A 19,110-nucleotide genomic window follows, 5' to 3' on the forward strand; every position below is an offset into this window, starting at 1 on the left:
TCTTTACTGAAAGAGTGGTTAAACATTGGACCAGGCTGCCCAGGGAAGGGGTAGAGTCCCCATCCCTGGAAGTATTTAAAAGACGGGTAGATGAGGCGCTTAGGGACATGGTTTAGTGGGCATGGTGGTGTTGGGTTGACGGTTGGACTCGATGATCTTGGAGGTCTCTTCCAACCTTAATGATTCTATGATTCTTTGAAAGTGAAAACCTATTAGTAGTTCAGCAGAATTTGGTTAGAGCCTTTTGACTGTACTGAAGTTAATTTTGCTGGTACGGTAATCTTTTCATGTGCAACCAACTTGAGTTTTGTTTGTATTTCCTTGGGCTTTTACAAAGAATAAAAAAATATGCTTCTCGGTGTTTTTTTCCAACCCAGTTTTGAGTTCTAAGAGGCAGTACTTCCTCAGCAGCTTTATGATTCAGATAACGAGGGCTGTGTTCTTGACCATTTGTTCCTCGATGACTTTCTTGATTCATATTTTGCTTTTTTCTTCTTTCAATAGAAAAGGCTTTAATAGTTAAGGTTTTTGCAGATTCATGATTCAGCTACCTCACAAGTATGATTTTACATTACTTAACACTTAACAACTCCATTAGCTACTTGGGAACTGAGAAGGACATTCCTTTACTCAACTTCCTATGCTTACAGAGTAGGTTAGATAACAGATAGTTACGGGCTTGTTTGTTTTACATTCACTGCAAACTGATAATTTAGATAGCTTATAATTTTGAGTGCCAGTTTGTTCTGTTAATGCTATTTTCTCTTCCTATTGCTACTATCTACTGTCCTCCACGTGCCTCTATCAGATGGGGCCTTGCGAAATGTGAATACGTATTTATTAATCACTTTTCTTCTTGGTTTAGTTTGTGTGTGCAGGGAGACACCTCACCTTCAGTACACTTTTCTAAACTGTGTCTTTGTCACATCAATAGAAGGGCCACACACTGTAGACTACTGCTGTGATCTTTCAGTCAGAGGCATCATTATTACACCCAGGACTCATAAATGAGCCAATTATGTCACTGTACTAACTTTTTGTCTTCTGCTTAAGCTGTTAATTCACGCTTTTGTCTGTTTTGAGTTATTACAGCTCCTTTCTAGCAGTGTTGCTAAGTTATGAATGCTTTTGACAAGGACAAGATTTACCAGTACTTAGAATAAACACAATATAAAGCAACTAGTACAGGCATTAACACCGTTCAGGAAAATGACAAGCAAGTGGGATACAAGTAACTGTAGGAGGAAGGTACAGGAGAGAAATTCAGACCTGAATACATACATTCCAAAGCCTCCGAAATATCTATCTGCCAGTGGTATTCCTATCACAAAACACACACTGCCAAACACAAATTTTAGCTTCCACATAACTACACTTACCACCTTAATGTTTCAAACAGAACCACCCCATTTTTAGGAACATTTAGAGCACTAAAATCTTAAGTATAGCCACTGCATTAAGAATTGTTTTTATGAGAAGTGCAACAGAAATGGCACATTAAATATTAAAGCATCAGACTGCACAGTTGAAGAAATAGATTGTTCTCTGAACACTGAACCTCAAACAACTGCTTTGCACTGTCACACACCGGTACTCACACAGAACCTGCCACCTGCAATCTACAACATTTTTTTTCCCACGAAACAGCTATTTAAGGACTTCAAATAATCATCAGGACAGCTGACGAAATCAAGCACCACCAGAGAGGTCAAATAGGTTTTATTAAACAGAAACAGATCTAAACAACTACATACATAAAACATTATCTAAAGCTATAACTGAAAGCAAGTGTAGGCTTACGTATGTTGGAGTCTCCAAAGAATCTGTATTCACCAGCACTGGAGGGGGATTTGCCTTTAACAAAAGAATAAAGAAAAATTATACAGCATAAGAGAAATACTAATGATAATTATACAACATTTAATTTGTTGTGTTTCTCGAAGTTCTGTTAAAAGGTAGCCTCAGCTTGAGAATCTTAAAAATTCACCTTCTGAAACACTTGTTTCTACCCCGAACAAAGTGCTTTCATGCCACAAAACCACACTCTTCCAAAAACTCTGAGCTCGTATTGTATATACAAGTTCTGTCATTTATTATCTTCATTATTTTCAAAAGAAAAACTGAGTCATGCTATCATTTGACATGATGTCAGTTACCCCAGTACTTGTGAAATGACATTCAGAAGTTGCCTTACCAGCCAATATCTTAAAACCAAATTTTTTGGTGGATTTGATTCCTCTTTCTTCCTACCAGGAACACTCCCCACCACCCCCACCCCACCACCCCCTGCCCTTCAACCTGCAAAATGGAAACTTACAGAAATGGAAGTTTCTGTATGGAAGGATCAACAAAACTGAAAGCAAATCCACAGCAGACATTCATCTACCACACAGCAGCACGTGCTTCCATCAGAAAATTGTTATGGATTCACAAGCCATAAGCAGTCAGAGATTATTGCTATAGAAATATGAAATAGCATAGCATTCTTGCTAGCCAGGAACTGCTAGAATAAGCTAACACTTTTACTTCCTGATGTTACTGAGAATCCTTCTGCAAAAAATGTGGTTTCAACTGAAAGAAAATCCATACAGACTGGTGACATTTATCTGAAATACTTCCAAATAAATACATTTCCTGTATTTGCATCAATTATCTGCCTTTAAAATAGGTAGCATCTAGCCTGCTCTAAGAACAAAACAAAACGTTTGCAGATATATTCCAGACTCCAAATACTGTTGCTGTATTAAGTTCAACGAGACCTACAAACTCAGTGGCACAAAACAAAGTTAATCTCCTTACTGCTTTAATGAAGCTGAGATTTTTTTATATGTATAAAAATCCATTATCTTTAAAGTTAAGACTTTTTTTCTTTTTTTTTTTTTTTTTTTTAAATCTCATGTGTGTGTAAATAAATTTAGGGACAGTTTAACAGGCTGCAATAGAAGCTAGTATTAAACTCATTCAAAGATAAGCTTAAGACCTACCAAAACATGACAATTACATTAACCTATTCATATTCTGCATTTTAGTTTCATTACCATGACAACAACATACTTCTGAAGAATTCATGATTTTTAAAAGCCCCCAAAAGCCAGGAAGTAAGCAATGACTCAGAAGTTCCTTACAAAAGACTGAGATGAATAATCTACCATCACTAGACAGGAGTCATCAATCTGCTGAGGTTGCTGTGTCAGAAATTAGGCCCGTATCATTTAATAAGTACTAAAATCAGGTGGTATATATACAAGTTAACAGAGTAGACTATTAAAAAAAAGGAAACAAAAAGGATGACACTTATGACTCCGTCAAGATGCCAAACACTTTTCTCACCCAGCAATTCTCAGTAGAAGCATGGGCACACTTTACGCAGTACAGAAATCAATTACTAGTTACTAGTAATGATAAAAATCTCTGTCAAAACAATGCTATCCCTCACAACCATTTTCTGCCATTAATTTACATTCCGATTTCTGCTTCTTATTCAAGTACAAGTTCTAGTAAAATAAGATTAAATTAAAAATAAGATCCTGTACTAAAAATACCAGTCAATTAAATTACACATCACCATCCCTGTAAGAGCTTTACAATTAACACGGTTTTAAGAAAAACAAAACAACACACTGTATTAAAAAGAACCTGACTGAGTATGAGGCATTAGGAGTCTAATCTCCACTGGATCTACAAGAGAACAGCATACATACATTTATTTTATATTTGTGTATCAACTATGAAAAGATTTTTAATTTATAATTAGAAAACAAAACCAGGATTAGTTTTTAAAGTTCAGTCACATTCTTTACATTTCACTCAATTTTGGAATTTATTTTTATTTAATATTAGGATTCAGTAATATCCAAGTATATTCAACAAAGGCAGTATCAGTGAAAGCTGGTTTCCCATGAATCTTTTTCTTGAGGTTGACAGGTGGTGTTCTTTTAATGTCTTAAAACAGAAGAGGAAGACTAGCTAAAAACAAATTGCTATTAGTAGGTGAGGTTTCTACGTGAACAGTATGTTTGAGACACAAACTAGCCAACAGATGCAAAACACCTTCGGTAAGTTAAGTGATTGTTCCTAACACTCCTTCTGCATTTATCTGAATTCTCCATCAAGAAGCAGTAATTTACCATCATTTCCGAGCAGGAAGGAGAAGAGCTTTGCGCCAGGCATTCCAAAGGTATGCCTGGACACTACAAAGACACAGGGCACATCTAACTCAACACATCAAATGTTTTTGGAAGGAAGACCTGGTATTTCAGTCTGTTATGCAAGAGTTCTCCAAATTACCTAACGCTTTCAAGCTTCTGTGCCAGGGCTTGTTCAAATATTTAAAAGTCGTTTGACAAGTTTGTTTACAAGCAGACTAAGGGCTTGCCTACGGGGTAAAGCAACTAACAAAATAGAGAGATGTATCTATCACGCAAAAATGCATCTGCCAAATCCAAAGTTGATTATAACTTTCTGTGGTATTTTCTAATTGCTTAGAATCACATATGATGCAGAATTATATAGCTGACTCCCGCAGACATTTATATATACACTCAGAAGACAGAGGCATAGACCACTCAATTCTTACTCTTCTGCTTGTAATCCAGCATCATCAATGGACATTAACACTGTCACAGCAATGGCAGTCAAAGAAAATATAAATACATATAGCACTAATTATTTTACTTTAAGTTTAGCCTACTGGCAATTCGCTGAAAGTAAATGCTACTACTAACGCAGTTATCTTTATCCACCAAGGCTGACAGCAGAAGTCCACTGGTCGCACTAGTCTGCTCCTGACATGGGCAGAATCCCTTTATAAGAAGGAAATAGTTCTGAAACGAATCAAGTCTCTGGTCTGCCTGTTGGGAAAGGTACGGGTGACAGATTTGTGTAAACATACATCCACTAGAAATTGCACTATGAAACAGCCAACTAAAAACTTTTGATAGTTATTGGATTGTGTAAAATTTAACAATGTAGCAGAGAGAGAAAAAGATTACCACCTGTCGCAAGTTTAGCCCCATAGCTTGAAAGCAGACCTTAAGGAAAAAAAAAAAGAAAACTGACGTATACTACAAAAATATCCCAGTACTATTCTGGATAGCTTAATTCCCCTTTAAAGTTAATAAATATCTGTCACCAAACAATTCTAAGAAGTGACCCATCTTTTCAGAAGGCATGCACCCATCATTCGAGATTTTTGCACTGAAAGTTACAGTTAAGTTACAAAAAACAAAAGCAGAATGCCATTCAATATGCAAAAATGTAACTGCTATCTATCCTAAATTATTCCATAGTTTGCCATGCTGTGATCACATATTCCAAGTTGTATACAAGATATTAATGTTAACTCATGTTTACTGCTTTCACTTGTCTTGACAGGGTTGGGGTTTTTTTTGTGTGTGTGTGTTGACATTATGTGACCTAAAGGATGAAGGTCCAGAAGGGAAGCACAGTCTATGAGTCAAATATGTTGGGAATAGAGGGGTAAACACACACCCACCCCCCCCCACCCTTTTGTATTCTAAATGCCCCCAAGCACACTAATACCAACAAATGGCTGGAGAACAGAAGAAATGTCATGCAAGTGCAATTGATGAAAGACATATTAAGCATTTGTAGATGAGATGAGACAACAATTTTCTATAAATAAATCAATCAAGCAATAACAACTTCAGTAAGGTTGAAATGGCTCTAAAATTATTATGTGAGAACACAAAATATCCTATTGCTTCTTTCCATTCTTTTGAGGGTTTTTTCTTTAGCTATTTCACAACTTACTAATATACTTCCATGTGAAAATATAGACATTTTAAATGGACTAAAAGCTGCTATAAAACAAACAAAAATTAGGATGAAACTTCAGTGTATTACTAATTCAGCTATTTCACAGTTCATCTCAAACCTGTTTGTAAGAGTACCAAAACGTGAATTTAAACAAAACAATGAAATAAATTGAATAAATAAAAGTTGAACAAATTTAACAAAAAAAAAGAATAAAAACCTGTGGTATGGTGGATGGGATGACAGTGGTCTCAGCAGGGACTGGTGGGACAGGGATCACAGGGACAATAGGAGAAGAGGAAGGAACAGCTTCTGTAGGCTAAAAATCACCAACAAAATGTCAAAAATAATGAAAACTAGAAAAACATTTTAAAACAAACAAGATTCAAATTTAGCAGCTTAAAAAAATAATTCTTAATAGCATATGGATTTGGAGACTATAACCACAACTGAAGACCAACAATGACCTTTAACCATACTGTGCATGGCAGCGCATCCCCAGCAACGTGCTAATGTCAGAGAACCCAAAGCCGTAAGACATACCCATGCTGCTTACTGCCACCAAGTTACTCACCTTGCAGCAGCGTAGTAAGACTTTGGGGTCCAACAGAAAACCCGTTCATGTCAATGGACAGGCTTTTTGTGGGCTGGTTTCACAACAGAGGCCCTTCACCATTATACAACAGTGTGCAAAAGCAGGGAAACAGTGGCTGAAGTTGACAGTACTGAGCAAAGTTAATATTCCTTTTTGAAAAAGGAATTTTGGTCTTAGGAATTTTCATTAAAATATTAACCAGGAAAGCTACTGACACTTAAGCTGCAAGGGAACAAGATTACAAATAGTATTTTGAGCAAAATTGTCTCAAATCATTTTGAGATGTTAACATACTGGTTGTCAGCAACATAAACTACTGGCAACTATCATCAAAATTACAAGCTGAACAGCAGATCAAAGCTCTTGCGACTTAGTTGTTCCAAGACATTCTTGGATCTTTAAATATAATGAAGCATAATGACAAATGAAAATACTAAATCCTGAAAATGAACCAAAAACCCAGAACATAGAAGTATTAAACACATTTTAAAAGTTTGAGGTATTTTAAAACACAAAGCAACATACACCAATAGCATACACCAAATTAAATGGTCAAAGCAAATATTAAGGAACCTGAAACAGCCCAAGAGTAGCAACCCTTATTAAGTGTACATATGGTATATGTACAGGTTTTTTTCAGCTCAAAGTCAATCTAAAATGAACAGCTGGTGAAAAATGCTGCAGTTATTGAAAGATGTAAGAAAAAGATACATTTGATATCTTCAAAGATTATTACTATTGTCTTTTAAACATCCTTACATCTGCGGACAACAGCACAATCTTTCAAGGGTTAAAAAAGGGGGGGTGGGGGAGAATCTAAACTGGTCTAAAATAATGATAATACCATTTTGCAAAGGATGCAGAAAATGCTCAATGCAACAAACCTGCAGTTACTGGAAGAACGATGCAACCTTTAGAGGACAGATCAAATTAAATAGCTTGAGCAATCACTCAGCCCTACATGCAAAAAAGTAAGCCACCCCTTCAAGTCTGCCTTGTTCCAAAGTAAGTAGCTTCCCATGTATGCAAGCAGTAAAAAATCCTGTTAACCAAAATTTCAGATATTCACATATTACACATCAAAATATAACACAACATTAAGGCTGACAAGCTAACCATTAGCAGGTCAGGAAAATTCCAGCTTTACAGTTATAACTCCTGCAATAAGATAAGGTTAAAAACAAATTGAAGTTATTCTTAGACACTGATCACACTCCCCTGCCCTCTGACTTAGCAAAGTAACTGACACAGTCACAGTTGATTTCCTTATGGACCAAACAATCTGCACCTCTCCCCTCTGCACCCAACAGCAGCTTTGTTTTCCCAATTCCTTCTTTTTCTCAGTTCTTAACTCCCTTCTCTCTCTGGGCTTCTCATTCCTAAACGCTTCAAGAACCCTCCCAACTAGTTCCAATTTTTATCCTTATTGTTTTAAAACTGACATTGTTCCAAGTCCTTTAATTCTTTCAGGTTCCAGTCTCATAAGCTATTAGTACTGTCATTGTATTTTCCCTTTGTGCTGATAGTTTAGTATCCACTGACTCTTAAAAGCATGCTCCCCCAAGTGTCCTGGCAATGTTCCTGTTGAGTCTCCTCCACTACCATGTGCGTGAGGAAAGAGGTGACAACACTGGCAACCACCTTCAAAGGATGTGCAAATCCAAATAAAGGTAAGACTGTCTTCACTTAAACGTTTCATGGAATACAGTGAATTGATGTAGGCACTATGGCTACCACAAGGAAGGACAACACAAGAAATTAAAAGATTACTAACCATCAAGGCAAGAAGACCTGGAACATCGTTATAATAGCAGAATGCTGATTTTATTTTAGTGTGGCACATAATCAGTCTGAAAATTATTACATGGCACAGGTATCTGTGAGAGCAGCTGAATAGGCTCCAGTAGCTCAGGGTATTGCTTTCAATGCTCTACTTCCCAGGAATTTTCAAGAAACATTTGTAATTTTTAGGAATTCTCCAAATTAATATGCTACAGTATTCTGAAAAACAAAAGCTTATCCTCAAAATAACTTTAAATAAATATGTCTCCGACTACAACATTTAATAACTCTGGTTTAAATAGACACAAACTTACTTAAACTACAAAGAAAGCAACGGGCCAATTAAAAACCTTGTTTTGAATATATATAAACTGTAGCACACAAGTACGATAGACTATTATATATAGGAATGCTTGACTTGAACAATAACTCACTTTAACAGAGCCTGTCAGCTTAAATGAATGTGTTAACACCTACAACGAAAAGCCACTCTGCTACAACAGTACAATAAATCTCAAGTAATTCTTTTTTAAAGTGTAAGGATGGACTTTAAAATATTTAGAAACAAAAATAATCATTCAATTTTAAGTGGTATGTTTAAAAACGCTAAGATAATAACACCTTTAAGTGTTGTTAATGAATTAATGAATTAAAAGGAGTGCCTCCAAACCTAACCTAACACTAAATCCAGATGTTGTGAAAAGGAAGAACACACCCATTTTCTCATGTTTAACCAACACACACAATAACTCCTTCTGTGAGGAAATACCAACTAACCTGAAATTGTCAAAGCACCATACACATCCGAAAGCACATCAACTAAACCAGCAAATTCCATAACGCTGTTATTTGTCAAGTACTAAAAGACATATTTTGGAGAACAAATCAAGCAAACCAGACTTTCCTCACTTTCCAGAAATTACTATTAAAAACCCACACTGTATACAGTGCAACAATCTTAATGGGAAAACACTGAGCAGAAGTATTTCTTTGCCAGCCCAATTTCAATTATTACTACCTTGATTTCTAGTGATAAAATACAAAAGAAAATTAACATTGTCTCTAGAAATAGCAGGGATAAAACTACAGAAAGAAAAAAGCGTGACATACTTTCTACGGTTTGCACCAAAAATGCACATCTGTAGATACCTAGCGCAATACATACCTTTTCTAAAGAACAATTAGAACATGAGCCATCAGACACCCAACCACTAGCAGCTTTTACTTTTGCTGTGCTTTTTGTAGGACTCTTTTTTACACTGTCACGTAGGTTTATAAATTTTCCTCTGTGTTTGGAAGACACTGGCAACGTGGACGAACTAAAAGATGTACGAATGCTTAGTGCCTGCTGCTGACGCCGGTAAGGCTGCTTTGGCTGCATATGAAGATTTGGACGTATTTCCATTCTCGGGCTCCTTGTTAAATCAGTGACCTTGAGCATTCCCATTTCACCATCATCTGTAGCACCACAGTATTTGTAGTCATAACAGTGAGTAGTCATGAAACTAGCAACACAAACAGTCCTTTTTGCAAAAAAATGGAGGGAAAATAAACCAAAATATTGCTTCCCGAGAAAGTTAAAAATATGATTGTTTTCTAGATTATGGTCATAGGAAGAAACGCTACATGCTGTTTTAGCGAGTACTGCATGTTGTGTACTCTCTCACTCTATTTAAAGAGCACCATTGAACCACCACAAGACAGTCAATTTGCTGGGCGTAAATAATCAATGCAATGCACAAATTATTGAATAGATGGCAAAAGTCATCTGACTTTTTTATGAAAAAGAAGCTATGAAAGGTTATAGTTGCTTTCTTTCTTCCATAAGCTCCTACTATGCTTAAACTTTGTTATATTTTACCACCTCAAAACTTCTCCGAGGTTTACATGTAGAAAATTTTAAAATATAGCAATTCCTCTACTTTTCTGAACACTTTATGGGGGCTGAAAACTAATGACTTTACAGAAGCTTATGATGAAAAGTATATGAACTGCGAATGGGCAGATACATCGTACAAGATTTCAACATTAAACTTCCATCAAAGAAAACAAATTTGTTCAGACCATAACAGTAACAAAAATTACTTTTGTTTTAATAATTTTAAGACTTGCATTTCCATGAAATACAGCAGCACTGAGGGACGACAATTTTAAGGTGCACACTGCTTAAATTAAAAGCTAAAAAAAAAAATTAAGACATTTAAACAAACCTGAGTTCTTTATTATTTTATTAATTCAGTTTTTAATGCCACAGATGCATGATCTCTATATCACATTTCTATCCCAATTTTCAAAACAAAAGAGCTCCAAAACAATTCCTACCCTCCCCCCAAAAATGCACACAATGAGGAGATAGTTTGATTTAATCATGCTGTTGAATATTTAACTTTACCAACCAATCATTCCAAAAAGAGGTAAGGATCAAAAGTTAATTTCCCAGAGTCTACATGAAAATTGACAGCTAAGTAGAGACACCTATATTCCTAGCCTCACAGAAGGAAGCAGGCTCAAGGCAGTGGTCATGCAGTCTTCTCGACAGCAGACACACAACCAGCATAGTTGTGGACCAGCCATAGCACACACCATCTGCCTCTTGCCCCACGGGTCTGTTCTAGGAATATGCTGTGAACCTGAGTATCTGGCACTGGGTATGATGAGAATGGAGGACACCAGCCCACAGGAAACAAAGCTTGATTAGGTCAGCTGTACTATATTTGGATAAAATGGAGACATTTCATCAGTTCATAGCATTAAAACATGGTTATTCTCCCTCTCACTGTATACTTTCCTACAGCAAATCTGAATATTTAAATAATATGAGTCAGCGTAATTTTTACACACAGAATAAAAAACTAGAAATACAGACCTAAGTACAAACATTTCCAGTTATTTATAGCATAGATATTAAGAGATAAATAGGAACTGACAGATGCTCCTCTAATCACCAAGAGCTGCCATGTCTCATCTTCCACCCAGAATGGATGTAATCAAGAGCTGCATAACATATCATTAATGCAATATTCATAAACGCAGAGACAGGAGGGTTTCTGGCCAGTGACAGGAAGCTGGAAATGCGTTGGTCATACATTCACGGACTTGCGCATGTGTATGGTAGGTATGTCTTTTGCCTTTGAAGTATCAGGGAGCTGGAGGACTGTGTCCCACTAATACACATGGGCAGATTGCACCTAGGCTGTTCTGCTCTAGACAACCCAAGAATCTCTGGATTTTGTTATTGCAGGGCAAAGGCAGAGAGGAAGATAAGGATGTTGTTAATGTGCATATAGGTAAACAGTTCAAAACCAGCACATCACAACTAACTTTCTCTCCTTTGAGAAATTTCCACAGGCGCATTAATACTAAGCAACTCTGAGGCACATTCCCCAGCCTGCGGGAATTAGCGGACAGAGGCTGTGTCTTGTGTCAAAGCCTCTATCAGTGCTCTTTGGCAGCAGTGTGCCAAATGGCTGCTTTGGTAAACCACAAACAAACATTTTTTTCCAGAGATATTATCAAGATTGCTTGAGGTTTAACAGGCTGCATTCATATCACCCATTTTACTTGCATATCAGGACACTCTATTTTCTACCCAGCACGACACTAACTAATTACTAAAATGTAGGAAGGAAGAAGCAAGGGGTTTTGGGGATAAGGCTTTTCTCTTGTGTACATAATAAATCCCAAAATATGTGATGTTTCAGATTCAAAAGGAACATCTTATTCCTGGAGGCATCAACTTTGTTGAAAACACGTAGTCCAAGTAGCCTGTTGATTAAAAAGAAAATCAGCTTTGAAGCGCGCTAGGTGAGACTGTGAGGGCAAGGGCAGAAGATGCTGGATACCGTATTCTTGGAAACCCAGTTGTCCAGCTTCCTATCTTCTCCTCCAAACAAGAAACAGGAAGACACAAGACAAAAGATGAGACAAAGGAATTCACATCTCTCCAGCATGCTTTCAGACATGCTGACTTCAGTAGCAAAAGAATGAAGATGATGTACCAGATAACTGGTAACAGCACAAGGTTTTTTCTGGAAGTCCTCGTGCCTTTGGTCCCTGAGATGATATCAGTAATTAAAAGCAAAACAAAAACTTGAAGGCACTTGTAGTTCCAAGAGCAACAGTCCAAGCACCAAAACACAGCCAAGGAATAGGAGGTACAGGCAGAACACCTAACTCGTCCAGGGCTGCACGGTGTGCCAGGGCAACCTCCAGCAAAAAAGCTTAGGCCGCACTGAAATTTAGTGTTATGCAAGTATGGAAAGTGAATATAGCATCTTGGTCAAAAAAACGTGGGAAGAAGAGGAATGGAATATATAATCAATGCATAGTAAGGCTTATCTAGAACAACTGTGGTATAAACAAAATGAAAACAGACAACAGCAAAAAAAGAAGAAAAAAGGAAAAAAAGTAGAAAAGGCAAGAAGAATGATATTTAAAGAGATTAATCAGATATTTGAGAGTCACCGGGATCATTATGCCCAATTACATTCACACATGTGAGGTAAGGCAGAGCCTGCCTTGCAGTCGCACTGATAGGAAACAAAAAATCTCTGACGAAGCAGTGGGACACATGCATAATTCAAAGCAAGAAAAAGCAGTTATGTAACTAATGGCAGACTGGCTTTTGACTGCAGAAAGCCTGAACCAGCAAGTGTTCTCTGCAGACTGTATTAATTACTAGCATGAACTGCTCCACTCTAATATCAAGCGCTAAGTGATTTTTCATAACCAGAGGGGGTTCAGGATCAGGTTGTGTTTTCATATTGCATACAAACTCTGAACAATTTGTTACTAACACAAAGCTGAATCATCAATATTTCATTCTTTTAAATTACTACATCGAATGTATAGTGCACACTTCTTTGCAGCAATCTGTTAAAGTGCCAGTAATCTTTTACAAGTAGTACTTCTTCACGAATCATTTTCTTTCCACATTCTGTAACACCCACTCAATAGCTGGATAACAATACCCATGGAAAGGGTCTCCAAAGGTCTTTTTTAACGCTTTAATAACCAACTTTCATTACTGCCAAAAGCAATTCTAATAGCTGGGAGAATCCTCCAAAAATAATTTTGTACTTCACCCCTTCCATTGCCTTCAAGCAGATACCACAAAATCAGCAACTTCTGTTAATATGACTTGACAGATGAAAACAAGCCCATATTCATTACCTCTTCTTGGAAGTAGGAAATAAAATATCTTCCAAAGTGAACAAAACTTTAAAAGTGGTAGGAAGAAACAATTTTGGTTCAATACCCAGTGACAAAGCTGAAGATAAATGGAATATTTTCTTTCTAGAGATGTATAATTTAAGGTCTGGCAATGTAGTTTCGTATCTTTTCTCTGAATTACATCCTAGAATGCCACAGGGCATTTCATTAGTGAAGCCTGCTATTTTAAGAACTTTGCATCCACATTCCTCAAAATCACAAAAGCCAGTACTCATCTAAACATACCTTCAGGGATTTACAGGCTGTTTGGTGGGGTCTAACGGTGGTAAGAATAAAGCATAACTGCCATCCATCCTCATTCATAACCCGTGTTAGGTGTTGTCCTGGTTTCGGCAGGGATAGAGTTAATTTCCTTCCTAGTAGCTGGTACAGTGCTGTGTTTTGGATTTAGGGTGAGAACAATGTTGATAACACACCGATGTTTTAGTTGTTGCTAGGTAGCGTTTATACTAGTCAAGGACTTTCCAGCTTCCCATGCTCTACCAACTGAGAAGGCTGGAGGGGCACAAGAAGCTGGGAGGGGGCACAGCCGGGACAGCTGACCCCAACTGGCCAAAGGGACATTCCATACCATGGGACGTCATGCTCAGCATATGAAGCTGGGGGAAGAAGAAGGAAGGGGGGGACGTTTGGAGTGGTGGTGTTTGTCTTCCCAAGTAACCGTTACATGTGATGGAGCCCTGCTTTCCTGGAGATGGCTGCACACCTGCCTGCCCATGGGAAGGAGTGAATGAATTCCTTGTTTTGCTTTGCTTGCGTGCGCGGCTTTTGCTTTACCTATTAAACTGTTTTTATCTCAACCCACGAGTTTTCTCACTTTTACCCTTCCGATTCTCTCCCCCATCCCACTGGGGGGGGAGTGAGCGAGCGGCTGCGTGGTGCTCGGTTGCCAACTGAGGTTAAACCATGACAGGTGTATGCTGCCCAGAGCACCTAAGTCCGAGCACACAGCTAGCATTAACACGGACGCACCGTCTCTGCCATATTCCTCCCTAAGTCAGTGACATCCTATGGCCGGGCACGTCCTTAGTACCACAATGTCAGTGACTTGAGCTATTGAGCAATAAATTTAAGACATGCATATTTTTCCTGAGTGTGTTTCTCCAGGACTTTAAACAAAATGTAGCATCAAGGTTATTTGGAAATAAAACATACAAGTATTTCCCTACTGCCAAAACAAAGTTTCACAGAAATCAAATAAAAAATTACAAGTTTCACAAGAGCTGAAAAAGTGTAGAACTATCTGAACATAAGCAATCATTAAGTATTAACTTGAAATTCCAAACAATGTTTATATATCAAAACAGCATACAACACAATCAGACATGCTAATATGCTGCATGTATCTGAATTTTGAGAACTCCAAAGACACAAGACCCAATTCTACCCAGGCATGAGTACTGCCATTGCCGATAGGCTAGTCTAGAGGGTAAAACACGCCAAACACAGAGCATGGGAAGCAGAACCACCAAAAAAAGAGAATACCATTAATGAAAGTATGACTTAAGATTTTCCCTCTCTACAGATTTGTGATTTATTTCATGTGAGAAAGGTTCTCTCTTATCAACAGAGCATTACTTGGCTTTAAAAATGTGCTTCCCACCCGATGAACTCAACTCACCTGTCCACCTTGCTCAGCGTGTTAGTACAGTAACTCTCCGGTTTTCATACAGAAACCATATCTGACTATTTCATACATGGTGGCTAAAAAACAAATTATTTAAAATACACACATTTTTTCAGCTTTCTAATCACTCATGCTTATAAACTTGTGACTACATTTGTACCACATGTACTTCATGGGGGTGGGGGTGTTGTTCAGATTCTCCTATCCAAGTCAGCATACTCCACACTGTTTTTCAACAGTAAATTGATTTACCACAAACAAAACCTTAAGAGAGACTGGATAGGGTAAAAGATAAGCTTAATTATGATGGCCTCAACCCATGGGTGGTTACAATTAAGCCTGCCTATCATTCTGCACTGATATAAAAGGATGAAGAACTTCTGGTTTCAGACCCTCCTACCCTTTCAAGGGCTCTCCCTGTTCCTTGCCATGATGGAGCAAAGATCGATTCCATGGTCTCAAGGATGAAGGAATACTAGATCTCTACCCGGATGCTATCCAGGTCTCTCCAAGGCAAGTTTGGAGAGAAAGCACAGAAATTAAGAAGCTGAGCCTGAAGCCTGTCAGGGTATGTATACATGAAGGTGGGTAGGTCAGTACGTAATGGTTTTACTAAGAGATTTTGAGGACAGACAAGCCATCTTGGAGCTATAACATCAGCTCAGGTAAGTACTGTAACAAGGATATGAAAGTTTTTCTGGATCCTAGAAAGTAAAAGGTTTACCCACCCAGCCCTTGTAGATTAAAAGGACTAGTCTGAATGCCTGTGACTTGACTTTAGATCTTACTTTTTTCAGAGTAAACCATGGCTCTTGAAAATCATATCTATGTGAACTCTCTATTTTAAAGACACACAGCTAGCATGCTAGATATGACTAAACTCTAGGGGTTATCTGGTTGTTTGTTTTTGTTGGTTTGTGGGTTTTGTTTTTTTTAAACTCAGTCAACAAATTGATTCTCTAACCTAGTTTCCTCCTCAAACCCCACAGCATTTTGCAATGAACTCAAATGAACTTAAAACATAAATAAATAGCTTTGGGGGGGGAATCAGTGACAGCAGAATATCAGTAAAATCACAGATGGTGACGATGACCCAAACTAATTTAAAGACAAATAAGCAGTTTATTTACTGTCAATTCTTTATTGCAATCTTCACCTACAAAAACATCCCAGTGAGGAACAATTTGCACCACGGTTACGCAAGCAGAAGTAAAGCAGCAAAGGCAGTGACAGAAACTCTTACTTGCTGAGGCCTAGTAAGCAATTTTTTAGTGCAGAAAATAAAAAAAAGAATGCTATAACCATAAGCAATAATACAGGACAAGACAGACTGTCCAGCAGTTTGTAGGATGAAGTTCTACTCTGTAGAACTATTCGTATGAGATAAATGGACACCCACAAAGCAGAAATGGGGAACCCGGAACCACAAAACTATCACCAGCGCTCTCACACAGTATCCAGTGGTTGGTTGATGAGTAAAACTTTCAGTTGCATCTGGTACTCAGAAACATTTACTTAGCTCAAACTAATCTGTCCTGCCAAATCTCTTGGGGACTGCTTAAACGGTTGAATCTCAGTCATATTCCATAGCCATAATATACAAAATGTTGACAAAGTTAATATTGGTTTTAATAAAGGTAAATTTGTGACTTTCGTTTTTCAAATACTAAACGAATGTCTAGCACTGAACCCTGTGCAGCGGGTAAGTCATCTGTATTCACCAAGCAACCCAGCACTCTAAGTTCAAAACAGAACTGCAAGGCTCCTCATTTAGGTTCATAAGTGCTACTGAGAATGAATGTAATGCATTTAATTTGCAACTTAAAGCAAGGCCTAGAAAGCTCCATTTAAATTAACATCAGCCTTAAGAATAGCAGCTTTCATTACAATGCTGAAGAGTCCATCAAGAAGCCCAAGCAGGGTTTCAGCATCAGAAAGAGACCTGGCAAAGAGAAAATGTGTTCTAAGACTTTATTATAGAAAAATAATAGCAGCTCTAGGGTGTCAATATTTTAGTTTTTGAAATTCACAGTAGAAGGGGTATGCTGTGGTAGGAAACTGAGATGTGATAGACTCTGTTCACTCCTGAGAACACTATTAAATCAAAACACAACATAAAGGTTGGGTACTGTTTACAGGCTTTAATAGATATGACACTACTTATAAGGCCTCAGAACACGTAATTTCCAATCATTCCTAAATTATTCAGGGAATAATTAAACCCTCCTAGATAGCATGATTATTTTGTTCTTTATAATTCATTCAAATAGCAAAGATGACCTGTATCAATCTAGCTCTGATACTAGGACGTGATCTCTCTCAATACTAGAAAAGCATCAGTTAACTCTCAAAACTACCCCACTACTCTTCTCCAAAAGTTTTTTTGTTGGGGATTTTTTTTTTAATTGAGTAAATCTATAAGAAACATTATTCATAAAATATGAAGGTGATGCATGTGAACCTCATCTTATCTAAAGCACGATCTGTTTTTCGTTTAGGATAAGAAACATTCAGGTTCACTTACAGCACCCCACTGCCCTCGAAGTACTTAAGGGTACAGTCTTAAAACAGGGAGTACTGAAGTGATCTGAAGGAAGTCAGTGAATCCAAGCTAGAGCTTTCCATTTTAAGACAAGTATTTATTATTTTAGTGACAATTGTATTATTCTGTGAGCAATCTATTTTATCTGTCCAAAAATCTCTTTATAACAATAAACAAGTTTGCCCTAAAAGACTGAGCATGAGCAGAAGGTCATTTACCTCGCATGAATGAACAGCAAACAGAAAACCATACAAGAAAAGTCATCTATAACAACTCATTAATTAAAATCCATTAGCTTTTTCAGGACATAAGTGTCAGAAAATTTTGGAAAATTAATGACTTGATTTACGCATAAAGTGGCTTTATACCAAAGCCACTCCTTACTTCGTTTACAAAAGGCTTCATACACATAAGTGGCATCAGCATTTTATCTTTACACGTGCTGAATTCTTCCCAAACATACACTATTACTTTCACTACAGTTCTGATAGCTTTATATTGCTATCCAGGTGCTTTGCTTTTTCATCCCTCAGAGCTAAGGCTAAAATCTTTACCATGCAATTACTAGCTAGGTACCTCACCTGATTTTATTCATCCTTACACCTTGGAAACACTGGAAGCTCCTCAGACTTGCTTCCATGACAACATGCAGCTATAATACCATCTCAAAATAAGTACTGTTATACAACATATCCATGCTCTAGAATGAGTCATAGGAGCCCTGCAACATTTCAGCAAAATAGGCACCTTTTCTGTACTGTCAAATACTCATTGTCTTCAGTAGATTAAAATACTATAAAAGTTTTAACAGGTTTAATGCCTAGCATTACTTGAGCAAACTTTCACTCCACAGATAAATAAAGACTGATTTTTTTCTTACAATGCTGTTTGCTAAAGATTTCTAAAGATTCTAGCACTTTTCAGTATAACCTAGGAAAGAATATAGCCTTATGCAACCTTGCAATGGGGAAAAAAAAACCCAAAACCACGTTTATGTATAATTTTAAGTTTACCGTGTTGACTAAAAACAATGTGTTTTTAAAAACAAGTTTACAGATAAACTGACTTTTGGTCCATAATTATTCATAGGCATTTTAACCTGGATTTTGGGTTAATTGCACCATAGAATCACAAGTCAGATTTGACCAATGTATGATCAATGCTGGACAAACACAACTATGGTGCATCCATACCTAGGTAGTGCAGAAGCTGCTTAACCTCTGAAGCAGAGAGGGAAACCTGAGCCAGTCATTCTGTGTTCCACACAAAACCAGCCTGTCTCATGAACTGGAACTAGGCCAAGCCAGCTACAAGTGGAACTAAAATCGTGTACCCAAACTGAGTGCACAGAAGTAATTTAAACAGTTCCCTGCGGTTTCCATGAGGACTCACCTGTTCAGGACAAAGACACAGGAGCCAGAGGATGAGGTTCAGCCCTGACATGAGGTGGTAAACCTCCTCTGGGAAGATGACACTGCAGTGACAACCACATGGCTCTGCAGATGTCAGGCCTAACGTGTAAGATTTCCTATTCTGTATCAGTGCCAGGGCACACCT

At 37.6% G+C, this 19,110-nt stretch overlaps 1 protein-coding gene across 1 annotated transcript in view; it reads right to left on the reverse strand.

The window, feature by feature from the left end:
• Positions 1–19,110, reverse strand: part of DLG1 (discs, large homolog 1 (Drosophila)) — a 177,238-nt gene that overhangs the window by 67,070 nt on the left and 91,058 nt on the right. Inside the window, exons 5-6 of the mRNA XM_009320409.1 lie at positions 5,996–6,094; positions 1,801–1,854 (exon numbers count right to left, since the gene is read on the reverse strand). Coding sequence (XP_009318684.1) covers positions 1,801–1,854; positions 5,996–6,094 — 153 coding nt within the window. The remainder of the gene's footprint in view (positions 1–1,800; positions 1,855–5,995; positions 6,095–19,110) is intronic.

The sequence above is a fragment of the Pygoscelis adeliae genome, unplaced genomic scaffold, assembly GCF_000699105.1.
Source record: "Pygoscelis adeliae isolate BGI_AS28 unplaced genomic scaffold, ASM69910v1 Scaffold413, whole genome shotgun sequence".
NCBI lineage: Eukaryota > Metazoa > Chordata > Aves > Sphenisciformes > Spheniscidae > Pygoscelis > Pygoscelis adeliae.